We start from the raw sequence: 21,193 nt of genomic DNA on the forward strand, positions 1-21,193 counted from the left end.
TAGCCCACACATACACAAGGAGCAGTGATAAAGGTGGTCTTAACCCCAGATGTCAAAGTGCACATGACAGGCGAGACACCGATGAGAAAACGCACTTGAGCTGGCATCCCGGTGTGTGCTGTGGTAGTCTTGTAGAATAACCCCGCATTTAATCCAAGACTGACCTCTGCCTCCCTCATTAGCAACTCATTGCATGCTGGTAAACAATAGTTTTTTAAAGAGTTATCTATGAATAATGTAGGTCTCTAAACTTTTCTGATTTTGCTTTGTGACACACACACACACACAGCCTGTTGTTTAGTGTCCTCTCTGCTCCCTGTCATGGACAGATATAGGGCATTTATCCACTGACAGCACTTGTAAATGGCGAGAGTGATAACTGGAGAACAACAGCTCCAGATTCTCATCTCAGAGCACTAATATGATGAGACGGGCGCTGGGTGCATGGGGGCAGGCAATATAATTAAGGTCTCTCCCCAGAATGTAATCTTTCAGGGAAGAGTCTGGGCGGGGAGCGGGACAGATGACGGGAGCGCAGGGGGAACAAAACACTCTCCATCTGGGAGCAGCGAGATGAAGGCCTGAGAGCTGGTATTCCGTTGGGGAGGTGGGAAGGGAAAAGTGAGGTAAAAGGGAGGTAATGCTAGGCTGGCGAAGCCAGCCAGCCTCTTTCAGCTCCCCAGCTATTAAACCCAATCCTCCGTGGAGCCCCCATCAGAGCCGGTGACTGCTCCTGGCCCCCGAGAAAAGATGATGGCATGAAAGGGGGGAGGGAATTGAAAGAGAGACAGAAAAGAGAGTGGGAGCAGAAGATAATGGATGTTTGTTTATTTCACATACAGAATTGAGGAGCAGTAACCAAGGACGATCAGCGGTTGCTATGCATCCCTGAATTTTTTGGTTCTTGCGGGGAGACATTCACTGCCGAGGACCGTTATTACAGTCAATCAAATCTGACATTAAAGTCTCATCAGAATATCAACAATTATGTAAAATATCAGCCTGCTGGTTCACTGACAAGAAGTCTAACTATTCAAATCCTATTAAGGCAATCCACAGAGAACCTGACACTTGTTTTACGAACTGTCAGCATAAATTCTCACTGTTAATCTCCCAAAAGGCCGCGCGGGTGCATTGAATTTGTTTATATTTAAAGGTGTCACCCAAGCCTGACAGGTCTTTATGCTACTGCTTCCAGGAACAAGATATCTCTTGCTGCAGATGTTTCCTCGGGTACACAAGGTATCAAAGCTGCTTGGATCTATACAGATGGTCAATTAGCTAGGTGGTGACATCACATATTACACAAAATCTTTGAAAGGAGAGCTTGGAAAAACACAGCATATTAATCATTAATCAGTCCATTAGCTGGTTCAAATCAAAACATCAATGGGCAACAGATGAAGAGTAATGATATAGTATTAATGATATGCAGCCCAGTCAATTGGAAGTAAACACACATACCTTGGAACATGATAGACATTTTCTTCTTGTAGATGGCAAAGTCGGTCTCAAGGAAGACACAGAAAATGACCCGTGTGATCTGCACAGAGAGACACAGAGATGAGGAGCAATAAGTGTACAAGCTTACAGCAAAAAAAAAAAAAGAAATTCTCTCCGGTGGATTACATGACAGGAAAACTAACTGGACACGTTTAGATCTGACGGTAGTAAGTAGTCTGCATCAGCAGGAGACAATCAGAGCCATTCAGAAATCTAATTAGTTACCACCCAAGACCACCCAAACTAGACCCACTGAGACAGCTTTTAGAGACTATTACAGCACATTACATCAGAATAAGGATTATTGAATGGGTGTGTTGGTTAGAGCGGGGCAATACGCCTCGGTATCACACAAAGTGCAACGACGTGAAATTGCAACATTAAAGATGAGCAGGGGAGAATACTTTCACCCAAATTGAAAATTACAACAGAAAATGGCAAATGAATTATTTCACTCTACCACTCATCTACCAATCATAAAGCAATAATTAAACGTTGGAAAGAAAAACAACGTTGAATAAGTGCACTTGATAATGAACCTCAAACAAATGTTATGAAAAGACTATTTGTGAAATTGAAAACCTTTAATAGAAAACAGGAAATTGTCATTGTGATTATTTGAATGCTGTTCAATAATTGTGAACAACACAGAAATTACCTCTCGCCACTTGCTCTTTTTCTTACCCTGGGTGCAGCTGTGTAACATTAAATTAAGTCAGTCACAACTCTGGCACAGTTAAGTGGCTGACGCTAAATAACAACTGTACATGTGTTTTATGTTGATCATAGACAGATGCAGAGGTGACAGATGGTTCACTTATTAACAACTCTGAAAAGAAATCTATAAACTGTATATCCCCTTTGAAATATAAGGTTCTACCTGTGTTCTTAGTGTTTTTGCAAATATTTCTTTGATACATGAATCTGCAATATTTAAATCCTATCAAATTCGTAATTGTTTTTTTTTGTGGAACACATGGAAAGTAGAGGTGGAGTCTGACTTTGCAGATAGAACCTTTTTGGTTTTACATAAAAGTCCCAAAATTGCATACAACTTAAAAAAAACAGGATACAGAATAACAACATGTGAATAGCTCAATTTTGACAAAAATGTCAGATAGAACCTTATAATTCCAAGGGGACGAGCTGCTGCTAAGACAAAGTAAAAGTCACTGCGGAACAGTGTGTTTGTGAGAAAAGGTAAATAAAAGTGATCAGTGATATTTCAGCGGCTCTGTGCACAGCACAACTTTAACAGCTCAGTGGGTGTTACTCCTCTGTTTCCCCGATGAGCTTTTAAACTTTCTAATCACTATGGATGATTTCTGTATTTGCTCCCGATGCTCCCAGACACCCGAAACTACCTACTGTTTACTCTGCACTTAGCTTCTGCAAAACCAGTGGAATCGTTTGTGCATTATTTAAAAGATGTAGCTTCACACTCAGGGAACACAGCCACAGTGCTGACATTATATTCTTGGTACAGATAACCAACCTTGTGGCTAACGTCACCTGCACAGTTAGGTTTAGGTTTGCTGTTGATGCAGTGCAGAAATGGCTGCCATAAGATGATGATAAAGAGCTGAATTAGACACCCCATTTGCACCTTGTATGATAATAGGATCCCTATCTGGATATGCTATCTGGATAATAAATGATCCGATGTTGCCTTTGCGTTTACACTTGGTTTTTTAAAATGTGTTCTTGTTATCCTCATTGCGATCGGATCTCTGTCCTCCAGAGCAAAAAATGTGTGTGATTTATTTGAGGTGGTGGCAAATCAGCCCCAGACTTCCTTTAAAAATCCTAGATTTCTGTGAGTAGTTGAATTGGGGGAAACTTTCTGTACTTTCTGAAAGGCTGTCAGTGACAAAATCTTAATTATTTGTCCCCTCTTGTAAATTCAGCGAATGTAGGACGTTAAGTTATCCCTTCCTTTGTGTAAAAACATTGTGTCAGTTTGTACTCAGCAGTACAGATGAGTGCAGCACACACCGTTGCAGAATATATTTTTAAAGTAACCCTCCCACCCCTGGCTATATCGCTCAAACTTACTGTCATGGCACAAAATAGACATTTAGTCAGTAATTAGATGTGTGTCTCTTTCAGCCTATTCACTTGTTTGTTCTCAAAATTTTAGAAAAAACAACCTAGAACTACGCTAAAAACAAATATATCAATGTTATGCTGTGTACAGATGGCAGGATGTTGTATGGATTGTGTTTACATCTCCCTAAGATAAAAACACAACGGGAGCCAAACTACCTCCAGATGTGATCAAGAAGAGCTGATCATATTCAAATCACAACACATTTACACCTTTTTCTTACATTCATTTCTTTTTTCTTTATCTGGATAATGTGTCTGGATACGGATCCCATTTTAATACCAGGTGTAAATGGGGTGTTATTGATAACTTATTACACCTCCCGCCAGCATGGACAAGGGGAACAAATTAGAAAGCAGAAAGGCTCCTCTCTGTTTGATGAACAGAACAAACAGTCATGTAGAACAAAACTCTGAACGAGCTCACTGGCTCTCAGACCTGCCAAGGAGTTTGTAATGACAAATTGTTGCATATTAATTAACTTCCAGCATATTTGAGTTATTTTACTTCCATTTGTTGGCTCAGTACAAATCAGATTTTGTTTTCACACTCGGGGAAAATAATTCCTGAATACTTGGATGATTGCGGCTCTGTTGCAGTACGGGATGATAAAGTTGGAGAGCATCATGGTGTCTGGTACTTCCAGCAGAGGTGGCAAAAGTACACATATTCTGTACTCAAGTAGAAGCACAGATACTTGAGTAAGCCCTCTGAAGGACATTTCTACCAGCTGTTTCTGTGCAAAGCTAACCATTTTCGCCTTATTGTGTCTTTTTGTCATGCATTTTTTGTTTGATTGTTGTTGTCTTGTTGTATCTCTTATATAATTTTTGTCTTGTTATGTTTTGTTATGTTGTTTCTGTCTTGTTATGTCGTTTGTCATTTTAATACTGTTACAACTTCCATGCAGTTTTCTTCTTGGTATCCCTTGTTATACGTTTTTTTTTTGTTAAATAATTTTTGTCTTGTCCCGTCTGTCATGACTGCATATGATATGCATTGATGGACACACCAAGGAATCATCTTTATTGTGTGTAACTGTCCCATTAATTTAGGCTGAACTCAGTCTTGATGTTGGGAAGGCAGCGCACAATGATATAAAATAAAAATAATCAATTATTCCCATCAAATGCACTGGCACTAAGGTAATGAGCCTGGTTTGAAATATGTAAGGAGTAGACAGTAAAGTTATTTGTGTTAAAATGTAAAGAGTAGTCAGAAAAATAACTCGTCAAGTGAAGTACAGATACCTGAAAAATGTACAGTAACAAAGTATTTGTACTTTGTGATTTTCAGTAGCTGAAATATCTGCAAAATAATTGCACATAATGTATAAACATGTCACTTATTCAATCAACAATTTGACATTTCACAAACTCTGTCTCTTATAATTCGACTGTAAGCAGCAGGACAACATTTGGTTTTTAAACACTGACATAAAGCAATCCACAGACAGTACATTTTCCATACTGTGATAATGTGTCTGACACAAGTCATACAAAGATTGCAGAGAAAGAGGTCACCTCTTTCACTTTCACCCTTCTCCAGCGGAGTCTCAGATGGGCAAGCATCAGTCACAGTCACAGAGATGCATTACGCACCGCAGCAGCAGATAATCGCTTGACTGAATAATGGCAATTTTACACAACAGCCATAATGGTGGCTATCCACCCCCTATCCCTCTAGCATGCAGGATACTGATGTTATGGAGGAAGAAAGGGAGCTCACCAGCTTTAGCCCCATTCCTGACCTGCCCAACACAAGGATCCGATTCAAAGAGGCACCCTTCTGGTGCTCATACAGACATATATCTATTAATAGTTTATGATCGGTGCTTTGGAGTAAATGTTAGGAGCTGCATCCAGGATGGTAACATTTTATTTTGCTAGATGTCTTGGGGGGGCTTTGTTCATAAAATGTAGACTCACTCTCTCAACCCCTCAACCCCTCAACCCAGACAGAAAATGAAAGAAAGCTTTAAGTCTCCTTTGAAGTTGTGGGCTCGCTGACAAACAGATTGTGCCAAAAGTGATAATGCGCCAAGATAGTGCATACCACTGGGTGCTGGAAGGCCACAGGACAGCGGCTCCCCAGGAATTTCCATTACTCTTTTATGGAGCTCCATTCTAAAACGGACTGCCCACTGTGAAACAGGATGAATCATGAATTCATGCATTGAACCACGGAGAAATGCAGTTGCGTGCACATATGGACACACACGCAGACGCCACTGAAGTTGATTACATTTCTCTTATGTTGTGTTTGATGTGATAAAGGAAAGGAGAAATATTACTCTGAGCTGTGCAAAAAACAAAACCAAACAAAATGGAAAATCTTAGCATCCTTGTCATGTAGACTCTTCTCTGTGTCTCCCTCTCCCTCTCTGTCAATCTCTTTGTGTAGTTTCTGTTAAAGAATGTCCACATTCTGCAGCAGGCTTGGGAAAGTTCTTTTATGCTACAGATCAGAAACACATCGTATGGTCTTTGACAGATATCAGCCCGACCAGGATGCCAAATAGAAACCAGAAATGGCAGTGTAGAACATTGACATTCTGTCTGTATCCAAACAAACACCGTTGGCAGTGGCTTCTTAACAGTATAAAATGAATGAAATACAACAGAGAAGGTGATCTGCGACTTTTCCTTTGTAAAAGTAAATTCCACCAGTCTGGACTTAAAACAGCTTGGTCGTTCAAAGTCAACCGGAGACGGCTTATCTCCTCCATGCACACATACAGTACTGAATAGTCATAGAAGACGAATCCATGAATAGTTGGAGAACATTTTCCTGAGTAGCAGTCTGAATCAAAATCACACGCACCAGTTTTTAATTATATACCATTTAAAAGACAGTGTTTGCTATCATGTGAATTAATAATAAAAACAAAATCACTATATTTCATGCCTGCATAATGTTTATGTCTTTATGCATGATTACACATACAAAACAAAAGAAAAAATGAAAGAAGCATAATACTGTATGAGTGCTACTATATTTAAAAGTGTACTATATAAAACCGCAGGTAAAAACTTACTCTTTTGGCTAATTGGGGTGAGATTAAACATGATTTAAATAAGCACTGTTGAGTAGAAGATGTTACTAAACACTCCTTTTTAGATTTTGGAGGAAGCACAGCGGTGTTAACATTTCGCTACGAACACTTGTGCATAATTGTATGTTGCCATTCCAATGCAATGTCAAATAAAATAAACTTAACTAACATCTGAAGCTGTGAGGTGTGTGTATGTATGTATGTGTGTCTGTGTGTGTTGAGTGTGCACCCCGCAGCCGCCAAGGTTGAAAAAGTTAATGGAAGACTAATTAGAAAGCTGGGATCACGGCATGCTAGCCTGCCTAGTCATTACTCATCCCTGATTGGAGGGCCTTTGCCAAAGGGTGAGCACAATATGATTGGGTCCCCTGGTTGCATATGGGAAGGATGGTCCTCCTGACAGAAATGTGTTCTGCACAATAAGGTGCGAGACCACGCAGTTGGCTTGACCCGCCGCTCTTCGAGCTGTATTTAGTGAGGATCCAGCCAACTCGGGGTAAAGCCAAGAATTCGGTGGACTTTCCACAAAAAAGGAACATCAAAATGCGTAAACAGCATTTTTCAGATAATCCTTTAATTAATTTTAAGTCAAAGTGATATTTTGAAATATTTCCAATTAATTATTTCCTCCCTGATGAGTCCCAGGAAAACAAAAGTGAAAGCTTGACAGGAAGCTGAGCCACTCAGCTGAGTTTAAACAGGGTGGTGAGGGGATACTTTATTTTCTATTACACCATAAAGACATCCATTTGTGATGCAGACATTATTTGTCAATGCTTACGCTGTACAGTAAAGTATTAAATGATGCAGGCTAAAGATCTCATTTCAATCATTTCATTTAAACCCTCTGCAGAACACTTTGTTCATTGAGCCTAATCAATTCAAAACCAATGCCTCTTAGTTGTAATTGAGTTCTGAATATATGATCAGATGAGACTAATTAAAATGATAATGCCAGGGGTGCAACCTACGCCTTTGTAGCTCATTTGCATGGCTCATGAAATGCAAAGAAACAAGTGGCAGCTCTGCCAGTTGGGTTGCATGAAGCATTATGAAAGTATCCTTTACTCAAATCTCTTGTTTCATGAAATATTGTAGGTGATTTTTAATTTGTGTGTATCTGTGGCTCATCATTTTGGTGCAGGGCTCACCAGGTGCCCCAGACTCCTACTGCCTGGCTAACAGATGAGCTGTCATAGCTGGCCACCCATGCCCATAATTACATTGGGGGCACTGCCAGCAGAGTCTGACGTGCAGGCACAACGCACGCACTTTTGCTACTTGCATTTCCTTCTTGATTCTGTCACAAACAATAATAGGGACAGGTTGCCCTAGCATGTCTGCTCCAGCTGGAGCCCAAACCCATGGGAGATCAGTGACTATGTGTGTCTGTGCTGCCTCGTTACTGAGGCATCGGCTCATGCAGGATCCTGAATGGCTGCATCCAGATGGACAACAGCGACAGGAGACTGATATACAGTATTAACACTGGCTGAAATCATTCATTCATTTGCTTTATTTGCTTATGCTCAAGGTCGAAGTGAGTAAACACCAGCATGCACTGGATGGAAGAGAACCTGGGCAGGTCACCAATCCATCATGGTAGCTGGGCATGATGAACTATGCATACAGTATAAAATAGGCGTTTGAACAGTGGAGCAAACTGAGCAGCTGCACCCCCACTATTAGACTTGGTGGAGCAAATGTGTGCTTTTGTGTCCTCACTTTTTAATCAAACAACTTTGCTATTTTTCAGGATTTGAGCTATGCCATTTTAAAATCTTTGCAGCCACAGAAAAAAAAATCAAAACATTCTGCAATCAACTGTCTGTACACATGCACATGATAGATGGTGACTTAACAGTGTTAGGAGCTGTTGTTTAATTTGATATGTGTCTGATCCACCAACCAGCAAATATTTTATTTAGAAATCTTAATTTTTGAAAATGTTCACTTTGCGTTCCCTTAGTCATCTCCCACTGAAATAGCGCAGCTGAATAACGGGGGCTGGTAGTGATATAGTTATGTGTTTTTACTGACATGCATGAAATTGTTAATATTTCATATTTTGTAATGGGAGTTTGGTATAATATTTTTCCCAGTAAGCGCAGCGAGTTTAGTTTAATTCAAGCTGCTAATATGTATATTTTTTTAGGTTTTGTCATGACCATAGAAACACAAGGTAACTGCTAAAAGATGATAAGGTTATCTGACGTTGATTACTGTTAGTTAGTTGGTTTGATTAATGGTATAATAATACATGTACTGATTACTGATGATGGCTTATCAGGCTAATTATGAGCTAATGGTACTCAGTTTCTGACAGCAGTTTGTTCTCTGTGTGCATTTATCTGGCGCTCACTGCTGAAATTGCAGAAGGCAATGAAAAACTAATATTTTTAAATATAACAGCACAATTTAAACTGGGCTTTGTAATAAAAGAGCGGCTTTAATGGCTAAGATAGAAGGCTATATATTGCAAAGAATGGCACTATAAGGTCTTAATGAAAATGTTCATATTAATCCTGCACCCCCACTTTTAACAGTACCTAGACACCCATGCAATATATCATAAGCTCTCACGTACGCAGTGAATCATATTGTGTTTGTTTATGATTTATTTATCTCTGACATAACACGTGTGTTGTATATGTGATCATACACTGATAGTACATGTCATTGTTCGAGAGATTGAATAATTCCAACAAATTATTCAGGAGCCAGAAATATCTCCCCATAAAACACAGCCTTCTAGCTGCATCATCAAAGCCATAATCAGCGTGCGCTTGTCTCCTTTGTTGTCAGCAGCGCTGGATTGGATAGAGGGTTCACTTTGAGGCAGGTGGACCATATCCAGGCCTTATTACTGATGTAATTACACACACCTGCGTCCCCCCTCACCACTGGTACACAGAGGCTGCAGCCTGGAAAAGCATAGAAAAATTCAGCTGGGGTCTGACGGCCATCTATAGTCAGAGCTGTGTAAACACTAAAACACATCGGCCCCTTCATGCCTCTATGTTCAAAAAAATGACACAAAAGTGCTCTTTTGGATGTCTCTGTGGTAGATAAAATGTGATAAACTGCCATCTGGAGTGTACTGCAGTGGAAAAAATATGATTAAGCGCGCTCTAAGATGCCTGTCTTGTGGATAAAATGTGATAAAACCTTCCAAAGACTTTCCAGTGGACAAGGCATGAAAAAGCATCTGCTAAGGTGCCTTTCTCGTGGACAAAATGTAGTGAAGTGCCCTCTCTACGGTGCCCTTCTAGTGGACAAAACATGTTGCGTGGTGTTTCTCTTGCAGAGTTGACATTGTTCTTGTTCAGATCTAAAGTAGGGATTTGAATGCATCATGACTTTTGTTGTGCTGGTGCCCCACCGCCAACAGCTGCTTCCTTTTTGATTTATTTTTTATTTTTTTGCCCCTGCCCCTCAGACAGCCTGAAACCACCACTGTTATGACACATAAACATTCCTAGATCCTTCATGGCCATGACTGCACAACCACTCAGTCATGTTACTGCATAAAATCTGCTCATCACCCAGACATCCCTTGTGTCCACTCCCTTTACCAGCGGTAGGGATTATGTTGGTGGCAGGGCTGACAGTGGCAGCCAGACACTGGCACCGGCTGCTCGGGTGAAGCTGTGAGCAGCTCCTCCATTTGACTTTGATTGACCCTGTCTGCCGAGAGAGCTGCAGCTCCACCTGCAGCAAGCTGGCGAATTATCATTTCAAAGAAGTGCCCAGAAAAGGTTATCCCTTTGAACAAAACGCCTCCATCCATACATCAAAGGAGAAGCCTGACATTGGGCTTTGAGGAGGCATGGTTACGACCAAAGCCTGGAAGAAAATGCTGAGCTAAAATTCTTACTTTCCAAGGCTGCTTGACATTAGATCCCTACTCTATCATGATAAGGGCAATAGGGTAGTCAATGGAGTCAGCTTAATATTGCTAAACAGACGACAGATTTTGGTAAATGCTTATGTACACAATTATGCATGAGTGCTCAGCACAGTGTGACTAAATAGAAGTGATAACGTTCTGGTAAGCTGCCTGGTTATTTCATCAGTGTAAAACATCACCATACAGCTTCTAAAGCCGTATGCAGTGCAGAATATAAAACATCCTGACAGGAAAATGCTGTCTTGCTAGATTTGGAAAAATCCATGAGATAATATATCAGCAATTTGTATGTTAATTCAACAAATGCTGTGTGTGCCTCACATTTTTTACACATTAGAGCTGAACAAATAGTTCCTACTGTATTATTCAGGCTCAATTGCTGCATGGCACTGTAGACAAAAATTGGAGTACAGCATGCTTGAGGCATCTTGCATTTTAGCTCACATTTTCAAAAATTGTTCTCTCAAAGTGAAAGAGACAGCATTTGACTTTCACAGGCTTTGAGCCGTTCCTGCCAGCTCCCGCTGCCAGCAGCAGAAGCACTGTGCTATCTGATTTCTTTCTTTTTTTTTTTTTTTTTAAAAGAGACAGGCACGGTTTCAGCAGGAAAAGCTCACAATTCATCCCTTGTATTTCATTTTATATTATTTTCACATTTAGTCTTTTTGATAGAGGAGGGCAGGCTTTATGGATTTTAAATTCCCCTGTAAATTTTGCCAATAAGAGCACCAAACACGGTGGCTGAAAATATTCTAAAGTGGCTGTTTTACCACTGCAAGAGTAAAGGAAAATGTCAATAACCTCTCACAGGAACAGTAACTGACATCACCTGACTGCAGCTACATGTTTAGTAGTACATAACTATTGACAGTAATGAAAATCCTTTGCCACCAACAAGAGGACTTGTAAGTACCTCAGAGGAGATCTAAGAGGAATGTCAGCGCTGCCAGTGTCCCCAGAGATTTGAGGTTCAGATTATTACAGCATCTTTTTGGCATGTGACCAATGGTGAAATAGACTCCGCTGACAAATTTGTCAATTAATATGGATGGTCGAATAATTATAATGATGGACTACGTGTGTTCGCTCTATAGGGAATAGTGTGAGTGTGAAGGATTGGGCCATTTTCTAATCATAAAGATGAGAAGTAGTGCAGCTGCGGACGAGGTCAGAGGGGAATGATGAAGGAAGGACTAATATGAGGGCTGTATCTATGATCCATGGCTGCATTGGTAATGATCTGACCTCTGGAAGCCCAGTGGCCTACAACAACCTCTGCTGATGAGGCAGAGCACATGTGTGTGTATATGAATTTGGTCAAATGTGCAAGAAATGTATGAGGACCAAATTTAGTATTGTCTGGCTTAAAAACAGATATCCGGTATTTTCCTTCCTGCTCCGAGTTGGATAAACTAATGGATGCCTTTATCACGTCTCCGAGTATCTTAAAAGCATGTTGAATTCTGAGCTTAATTAACTTCTGTTTCAACAGCTCAGAAAACCAAATCCTCTAAAAAGTCTAGAAATAGCAGACCTCAGTGTCTGTTTACCAGCCAGTAGAGCCCCATTATGAACCTGGAAATGCAAAATATGGGTCCCCAGCATTATGAAACTGTCGGATGCTAACTTGCATATGTTGGACTATTAACATATTTAGCATAATTAGCATTAATTAGCACAATCACCTAATACTTGTTGAACATATTTTACATATATTTACATATCATTGTAGTTTGATATAGTACTACCCTTTGTTGCCTCCATGTACCCAATTGTGAGTCAGAACGTAATGTGCTGTGCAGTAAAATGTGCATGTTATGCATCATTTAGATAATGATGTTCACCCCACAATTTATAACAAAGTTGAAGTTTTTTCAGCGATCCCAAAAAATTATCAACGGATTTTCACATTTCCCCAGAATTGATCAATTAACTGAAATGTTATCAAATATGAATATAAATATATATAATATAAATAAATACATGTCATCAATTATTTAACATTCTAAGATTTCAATCCAATCAGTTCGGCATCTTATAAAGTTCATAAATTGACTGGAAATTCATCAGACACACTGTGATTTTGATTCTTGATAAAGTCAGAAATTCAGCATCTTCAGTGACCCCAAAAACCGGACCAATATTGTCCAAATCAGCCAAGCAGCTGCTGTCCATATTATTGCTAAATGCCTAGCATTGCAAGTTAGCATCCAGCAGTTTCATAATCCTGGGGAACCATATTTTACACTTCTGACACAAAACTTTGGAGGACTGTTCATATTTTTTCCAAAGTAAGGTCCCACAGGAACACTGGAAGGAGCAGGACTTCGCTCCACAGCGCTACCAGTGGTCAAAAACCTACCAACCTACACCAAACCACCTCAATGCATTATAACACACTGTGTGATGCAAAACTAAACTCATGATTCTTTCAAATCCAAAATTAAAGCCATCAAATCTCCAAACTGTCACCACCCCGCAGAGCTCTGAGAGTGAGTCTGTTTCTCAGAACGAGTATCTCAGGATTATAATCGATGATTCTCTCACTTTTAAGCTTCGAATTCAGCAATTACAAAAAAAGCTGAGAATGAAATTGGGTTTTTATGTTAGAAACAATCCCTGTTTTTCTTTTGAGACTAAAAAAACTCATTAGTGCCACCTTTATATCTACGCTGGACTATGGAGATGTTTTGTACATACATGCATCTTCACAAGGCCTATACATGCTGGATTCAGCACTGAGATCCATCACAAATTTTAAAAACTCTCACTCACCAGTGTTCTTTGTATTAACGGGTTGGATGGTCTGCCACACACGTCCACATGTAGATTTTGGCATTGGCCTATTCTTATTTACAGGTCTGTTTTTGGACTGCTTCCTTCTCATCTGCTAACTGTCCCCAAAGTTCATACTAAACTGGGAAAGGGGCCATTTAAGTCTGCTGCTCCCTCAGCTTGGAATCAGTTGCAAAATCTTCAGCAGCTGTTCTCATTGCATACTTTTTAAGTGTTTCTGAAAGACTTGAATAGATGTGCATCTGGCTGTAGATGTTCTGGATGTTAAGTAAGGCTTTGTTATTGTATAGTTTTGCATTTTTGTCGGGGTCTATAATTTATACTGTTTTATGTTTGTCTTATGTCTGCAGCTGTGTTATCTGTGCTTTTGCGTGTCTTGGCCAGGACACTGTTGAAGGAGAGACTCTAAATCTCATTGAGTCTTTACCTCCTGGTTAAATAAAGGTTAAAAGAGCATTACGTAGAAAATGCATGTGCAAAAATGTGTACAACAGCCCAAATAGCGTATTGGAGCCATAGATGATATATTAAATAGGTTGAAATCCTATTTATTATACAATCTATGCCACACTTGTAGGGTTGTTGTCACAGAGGGGAGTATTTCAACTTAACATGCTTCTCTGAACTCTGAAGGCACATACTGTAGAGTAAGAATCAGTACAAGAAGTACAATACAGGTATGAGAACAAGGACAATTCCTGACCTGAAGTCAAGAAGCTTAAATATATAGTGTCTTTAAAATGAAGTCTAATCATAGCAGAAAGGGTATTGCAATTGCCCTGCAATATTTTCTGCTTGCCAGGATCTCGCAATCTTCCTCTGCTCAGAGTTCATCCCTCCTGTTGAGCTCCTTTAAAGCAGCGACTGGCCTTTGACTCCTTTGCTGTGCTCCCAATTCTCATATTGACCACCAATAGGCAGTATTACATGTCAAGTTGAGGGATTGGTGCTTTGTGCGGATGTGTCAGGCTCTGTGTCTGCTCATCTGCTCTCCAGGATCGTGCAGGGGGTTATCCTGCTTGGTTGTCAAACCCACTAATATTTTCATTTTTCCTGTTTCTATTTAGTCAATACCTGCTCAGTGTCTGGGAGGAGGCCAGTCTGTGACGGAGACTGGAGCGTGCAGCCAGGTATAGACATCCTCTAAGCTGAACCCTTTATGCCCAACTCGTGTTGATGAAGTCATTATACAATGTGTGTTTCTTGTCAGATGGAAACAGTTTTCACACAACACAGGCAGACCTCTTTAGGTCCAGCAGGAGAGACTGTGTAGGGAAAAACACTGTCTCAGACAAATGAAATCCACTGATGTGCACTAAGGAAAATAAAACAATACAAATGTCTCTGCTCTATTTCTCAGATAAATCATTTTTGATGTTTCCCTCTAGTGTATGCAGGATTTGCAGTAGTCAATGTGTGTCTCTTTGTGCTTGTTTGGCACGTCCGGCTTCTCCTTTTCAGCTGCATGTTTGCCCTGTCTGGGCCTGACTGGTTCTGAGGGGGTTTCCTGGGAGGAAATATGTGGTGTGATCCAGCCAGGTCCTCTCCAGTTTGAGTATCGCACAAAAGCTGCCAGACAAATGGGAATCCAATCATGGCTCCCCATGGCAAAATTGCCTGAACTACATACAAGCCTGGATCTGTGGAGGAACGGAGGAGGCACCGGTGACCTGTAATTTATCTAACAAACATGTCAGAGCTTCTTCGGCGGCATGTGCTACAGCCGCTAGCTGCCAAGCCGTGTCTTCGTCCTGTGCATTCTTATTAATAATGCTCCTCAGCCTTGTAACCCAGTCAGCACTTGAACATGATAATTCAGATGAGTGAGAGTGTGTGTGGGCAGTGCTATCCTTTGCTACACGGAAATGCTAATAACTTTGACAGTTCTCTAAGGTTTAACCCACATGTGGTGTGTTTTTTTTCCTGTGGAGGTTAATGCCATAAGGTCAGGAGGAACACTCATTAGAAAGTACTCTGCTTCTTCACATGCACTTTCTTCTGGCGAAAGCTATTACCCCTTTGTTACTTTTATAACACAGTCCATAAAAAATGCCAACACAATGTTCGGGCAGAGATATTTTTTCCCTTTTCCTCTGGCTCATCCACCGTCTGCATTAGAGCTGGAACCTCACCCTCGAAGAAAGGGTTCATTAAAGCCCCCTTTTTGATTTAAAATCCAAACAGTGACACAATCAGCTGAGTGGTACTCATTATTCCATTTCAAATTTGGATTTTTTTCCCTGTCTGCCATTTGCCAGCCATGTAAAGGCACCCTCAAAATCTAAATCCTCTCATTATATCACTAAAACCCTCCTGTGATAAGATGACGTTACTGGAGGTTTTAGGTGTCTACAGCATCGGTTCCCTACCTGGGTTCCTGAGATCACCGGAAGTTCACAAGGCTTTGTTTATCCTGAGGTTGTCAAAATTAGATTTGCTGATGTAAAAGCTAACACAAAGAGTTTTTAACTGATTATGAAACAATTCTGATGCCCCTATATGACTGAGCAAACAAGAGCATTGACAAGAAGATTGACTATTTCATTATACTTCTTCTTAAAGGGTTAGTTCACCCCAAATTCGAAAATATACATTTCCCCTTGGCCTGTAGTGCTGTTTATTCATGTAGATTGTTTTGCTGAGTTTTGGAGAATGGCCGTAGAGATTTCTGCCCCATCTCCAATAAAATAATGGGACTAAATGGCACCAAAAACTATATTTGAAAAACTTCTTTATAGTTCAAGTTCTTTCTTTCCAAAACACACACCCAAAAATCTAAATGGATATACTGTATAGTACTACAAGCCAGGGGAAACATGTATGTTTGATTTGGGGGTGAACTGTCCCTTTAATGTCTGCCAAAGAGTCAGATTCCTTGTGAAATCCGATGAAACAAGCCTGCGTTTACATTTCCCCAGGCAATGAGTAGAACGCTAGCCAGTTAAAAAGAAGCAGGAGGAGATTTTTATTCAAATAAATTTATTTTTGATGTTCTAGGTTGTGATTATGGGGGTGGAAACACGACCACTTCCTTCCACAGGGGCCTCAAAAATCAACAAAACAGAAAAGTACCTTGTAGTTGCTTTAACAAAAATCACAATTGATACAAAAGTCTGTATAAAAAACTACTTCCTCACTCAAAAATAGTAAGCTACTTGTGGGTCACACCTCTGTGACCTCTCAAGCTGTGGTAATAAATTAATATCAGGCCGACACAGAATCTGTGGTTGCAGAACTCTGCAGATGTTCCCCAGATTTCATTCCATCCGTTTGACCATTTATTGATATATTTTCTTATTCATATATGTGTTGGGGCGATAACTGTTGGGAGACGAATGATTAATGGTTAATGGTTTTGCAAATTAATTTTTGCTCTCTCTGCTCCACACTGAACGCTGCATTTTAGTGGCCACGTGTCCAACATTTTCTGCTGGTTGACTTTTCCAATAACTGTTTAAATCAAATTTAAAGGCTTTACTAAAATCTGCTAAATATGTGTTGCAGCCCTGCTTGAGGCTTCAGGTAAATTTAGGTCATTTTATGGATTATGTGCTTATTTTTGCTCAAAAACAATCTGTTTTTTTTTTTTAAATATATACAATATTGTCTATCACATTATTCATTCTGAATCGCAGCTGAAAACTATTTGATCATTATTATTCATCTGGTAAAGATGAATGTGAGTAACCCTGCTCTTTTAGGTTGCTTAAGGACAAAATGTTAAGCTCATACTAGAAAAGAGACATTTACCGGGGTAAAGGTTCTAAGAAAGGAAATACTTATAATTGATGTTAATTTTTGACATTTTGGTGTGTTTGCCTGTGTGCAGGCTGAAGGAGCTCAGCTTTTCTTAGATAAAAGTAGGGGAGGCTCCAAAGAAAAAAGGCTGGGAACCACTGTGGCACAGGCATCTTACGGGGCTATAAAAAAGGATAAAGAAACACCTGCCAAAATTAAAAGAAAAGCATAAGTGAACATGTGTTACACGAAAAGGTGATCCTTTTCACCTTAAAACGCTGCGATAGGTACTGAGGCTATGGCAGATTTACACACTGCTGAATAGAACAGAGGATGAGTGTAATGGCAGGAAATAAAAAACAGAAAAACTGATCCTGAGAGCGATACCATATGGCTGTGTGGGCGACATCAAACAGGAAAGAGAGCCTCAAAGCAGAGGTGCTGTTTGACATAACTTACAAAGTGGAATGAAGATCTGATCTGGACTTTGTCAGATGCGTCGGGCAAATTTACGACCTCTCGTTCGACGTGAATTGTAGAGTGTCGGGGCTATTTATTCACAGTGACATAACGGCAGAAGGTAAAATGCTTTTTGAGGGGCCGGTGGATTAGGATTACCATAAAAGTAGAGAAAACAGTTGAACATTACACGAAACATAAATCATTAATAAATAGAGACAAGGTAGCAGAATATTTGCTGGAAACTATTATGTGTTACAGTATCACCACTCAAAATGTAAAGGCAATGAAACAATATAAAAACAAAGTCACGAGCCAAAGAAGACAGGCACAGATGTTGAAGTTGTAAGTGGGTTCTAAGTAAAATACAGTTCTCACAGAGACTTCCCAAATCAGAGTCTTTGAATGCAGTGATTAGGATAAAATTGTCTGGTTTTGATTTCCTCTGTGTTGCTGTAACTGGCAGCAGCAGCGGCAGACTGATAGGAGATGCCTGAAGGTGTTTGCTCTGGAGATGGGAGGCTGATTAGATATTGTACATGTAAGTGGTTCACAAGGTTTATAGCAGGTTAATCAACTAAAGGAGAGTTAAATCATGGAGATTTGTGTAAATGAGTGTCACCCACTGTAGTCGGTGCTTCATTTTGATGGCAAACAGCTGTGTAACAGTAGATTTAGTCACACAAAGGCTCGGTTACAGTCTGTTCTAGTGTAATGATACAATGGTTACCTTTACAGCTGGCCTTAACACGCACTTCTCACATGTGGATATCTGGACTCCATTTATAGAAAATCTGAAATAAAAATTCTATTCTAGCATACACACTGACATCTGATATATCTTTCCCTTGAAGGGATAGTTCAGATTGTCTTGGGTTGTGTGAGGTACTTACCTACAGCAGATGCTGGTCTGCACACCCCCAGTTAGGAGAAGCAGAGAGGGGCTCCAGTATGGAAACTAAGTAAGGCACTGCTGTAGACAGGGTAAGCAACAAATGGTATTTTAGCCACTAAAAAAGGACAAAATCAATATCAGTTTAAGTGGACCCTATATTTAAAATATCTTCAGCACTTTACTTTGCCGTTAGACAGCGTTTTCTGATGGGAAATTGCAAACATCCAAACATCTTCCTCTCCAAAACAATCAAACTCCATAGGCGAAATCAGTCATTTTACCTTGCAGAACACAGGAACTGCTGGCCTAACATTAGTCTACCATTGCCTCCATTAGTCTTGTCTGAATTTTGGGAATCTGAATGATCTTTTTAAAGATCACACAACAACACAAACAAACTCACTTATTAAGGCAGTATGTAGCAAAGCAGCAACTCCTGTGTTGACTGATTTCGCCTATAGACTAATTGGTTTGGAGAAACAATAAAGGCTGTTTCCCATCAGAAAAGGCTGTGTGATGGGAAAGTAAAGCAGTGAAAATATTCCAAATACAGTATACACTTAAAACTTTTATTGCTCACTCTGTCCACAACAGTATATTGCTTAGCTTCCATGCTGGTACTCCTCTCTTCTTCTCCTAACTGGGGGCATGTCAGCTGTCATCTACTGTAGGAAATACACAAACTATGAGTAAGTACTTCATACAACTCCACTTCAAATAACTCAAACTATCCCTTTAACAAAGCATAGCTTGCTGAAGGTAGAGTCTCTCTGCTAATATTTATTCCATATGTCCTTTTTGCTTCTGCATCCCAGTCATCTTTCTAAGACTCTCCATACTTCTTGTATTCATCTCGATTTACAAGTGAAAACGCTGTTGTATCTACAAATGTGCTATTATATGTAATTTGGAGATTCTGTCAGTATAATTCGGGTGTAAATGTAGCCAAATGTGTCACTGACAGCCTCTAGATCAAACTTCATCTCATTCACATTTCGGATTTGCTGCGTCTTTGCTCTATCCAAACATAATCTGATTACCCTTTTTGGTGTTGATGCTAGGTGCAACGGGGATCAAAAATCATGCACGAGGAAGATGATCTAAATCAGGATTAGTGTTTGTGGTGGGAGGAAGAAGACTTCTAATTAGCCGAGCCCTGCTATCTGAGCAGTTTTGTTATATGCAGAGGGAAGACCAAAGCACTCTCAAAATGAATTCCTAACTAGTTATAAAAGAAACCCACAGAACTTAAAAAAATAAGGTCTGGGGTTGATGGAACTAATGGGAACAAAACACATCACTGAACTACATGACCTTAGTTTTTAGAGTTCAACTCAAAGTTTAATGTAAAGAAAGTCTCTAGAATTAAACTATGACTAAATATGTGAAGAAGCCAAATGAAGGCGAGAGTGTGTCATCCTCTACGGTCTCACACAGTTCAGTATCAGTGCAGCAGGAGAAGGCAGAGGAAGCCAATTCTCCCAAGTCTCACTGATTTGCATGATTTCTCTGTAATATGTCTACATTAGTGTCACTGTCCTTATGCAGGTTTGCTGTGCTGCACCTCAGGGTAGAGCCTCACGCTACTGATCCAGAGGCCACTCAAAAACAAGGAGGGATCCTTAGAAAGAGGAGAAGAAGGAGAAGTCCCTTCCTTTCCTTTAAAAGATAACGAATCAAGAAAGATGCAGTTTGTCATAAAACTGTTTTGTCTAGACCACAAACGTCATGTCAACATCACGCTTGCATGACGACAGCGTTCACTGAAGTGTGTCTATAAAAGCTCCATAATATTTTTACAGTTTCCCTTCAATTTGTGTGAATATTCCTGATCTATTTTCCATCAGCACAATGCATGGGCACTGCAGTGTTTCTGTATGTGTGCGTGTGTGCACAGTGGGTGTCTATGAGAAGAAGAGGCGCAGCTGACTGCACTCAGACAGGTGTTGGCAATCAGAGCACAGGAATTTAAGTTTATCAGTGAAGTTGTCTAGTAGCAGTAAATGTACAGTTTGCCAACAAAAACAGTGAAGATACATTAGCTAACATTAACATTAGCCAATGAAGCTTCAATGCCTGTGTGTTTTTGTACCACGATGTAATAACACAAGCAACAGATTTTGCCTGTTCTTTCACTTCTCGGCTGATAAAAGGACCAAGAGTCTCTGGATAAAACACCTCAGCTAAGGGACAGCAATGTTGGTGTTGGTGACATACAGAATATTATGCAAGACAACAGATGTAGTTCATTAGGTTTTGCACAAAACTAAGCAATGACGAACCTACCACAAACTGTGACTTTCTTGGTCCTTTTATGAGCTAGGAAGCAAAAGATTAAGTGGAACCCCTTACTTGTGTGACTACAACCTGGTCTGAAAACACACAGGTATCGTAGCTTCATATGCTAACGTTAGCTTACGGAAGGAGAAAGTCATGACCTCACTTCTGTGTGTGTAGTCTGTCTAGTTCTGCATCTTCTTACGCTTCAATAGTGTTACAACAAATGGTGAATGTTTTGACGTATGGAATTAGCTTTTAAAATGACAAACATCAAATGTGTAATTCATGGCACAATTCAAACTGGAACAAAAAAATTATTTGTTTCTAACCGTTGACTGCTCTTCTTACTTTTTCTGAGGTAAAATCCCATGGGCCACACTGGAAGGGGAGGTACTTTGCCTCTCTATAAGGGCCTTAGAGGCCACTGAAGCTGGAGACATAATTCAGTCT

At 40.1% G+C, this 21,193-nt stretch overlaps 1 protein-coding gene across 1 annotated transcript in view; it reads right to left on the bottom strand.

Moving 5' to 3' along the window:
* Positions 1–21,193, bottom strand: part of macrod2 (mono-ADP ribosylhydrolase 2) — a 551,038-nt gene that overhangs the window by 46,764 nt on the left and 483,081 nt on the right. The window contains exon 9 of the mRNA XM_084735639.1: positions 1,465–1,543. Within this exon, the coding sequence (XP_084591765.1) occupies positions 1,465–1,543 (79 nt within the window). The remainder of the gene's footprint in view (positions 1–1,464; positions 1,544–21,193) is intronic.

Source organism: Lutjanus erythropterus, chromosome 14 (assembly GCF_056507025.1).
Source record: "Lutjanus erythropterus isolate fLutEry1 chromosome 14, fLutEry1.hap2, whole genome shotgun sequence".
Classification (NCBI taxonomy): Eukaryota; Metazoa; Chordata; class Actinopteri; order Lutjaniformes; family Lutjanidae; genus Lutjanus; species Lutjanus erythropterus.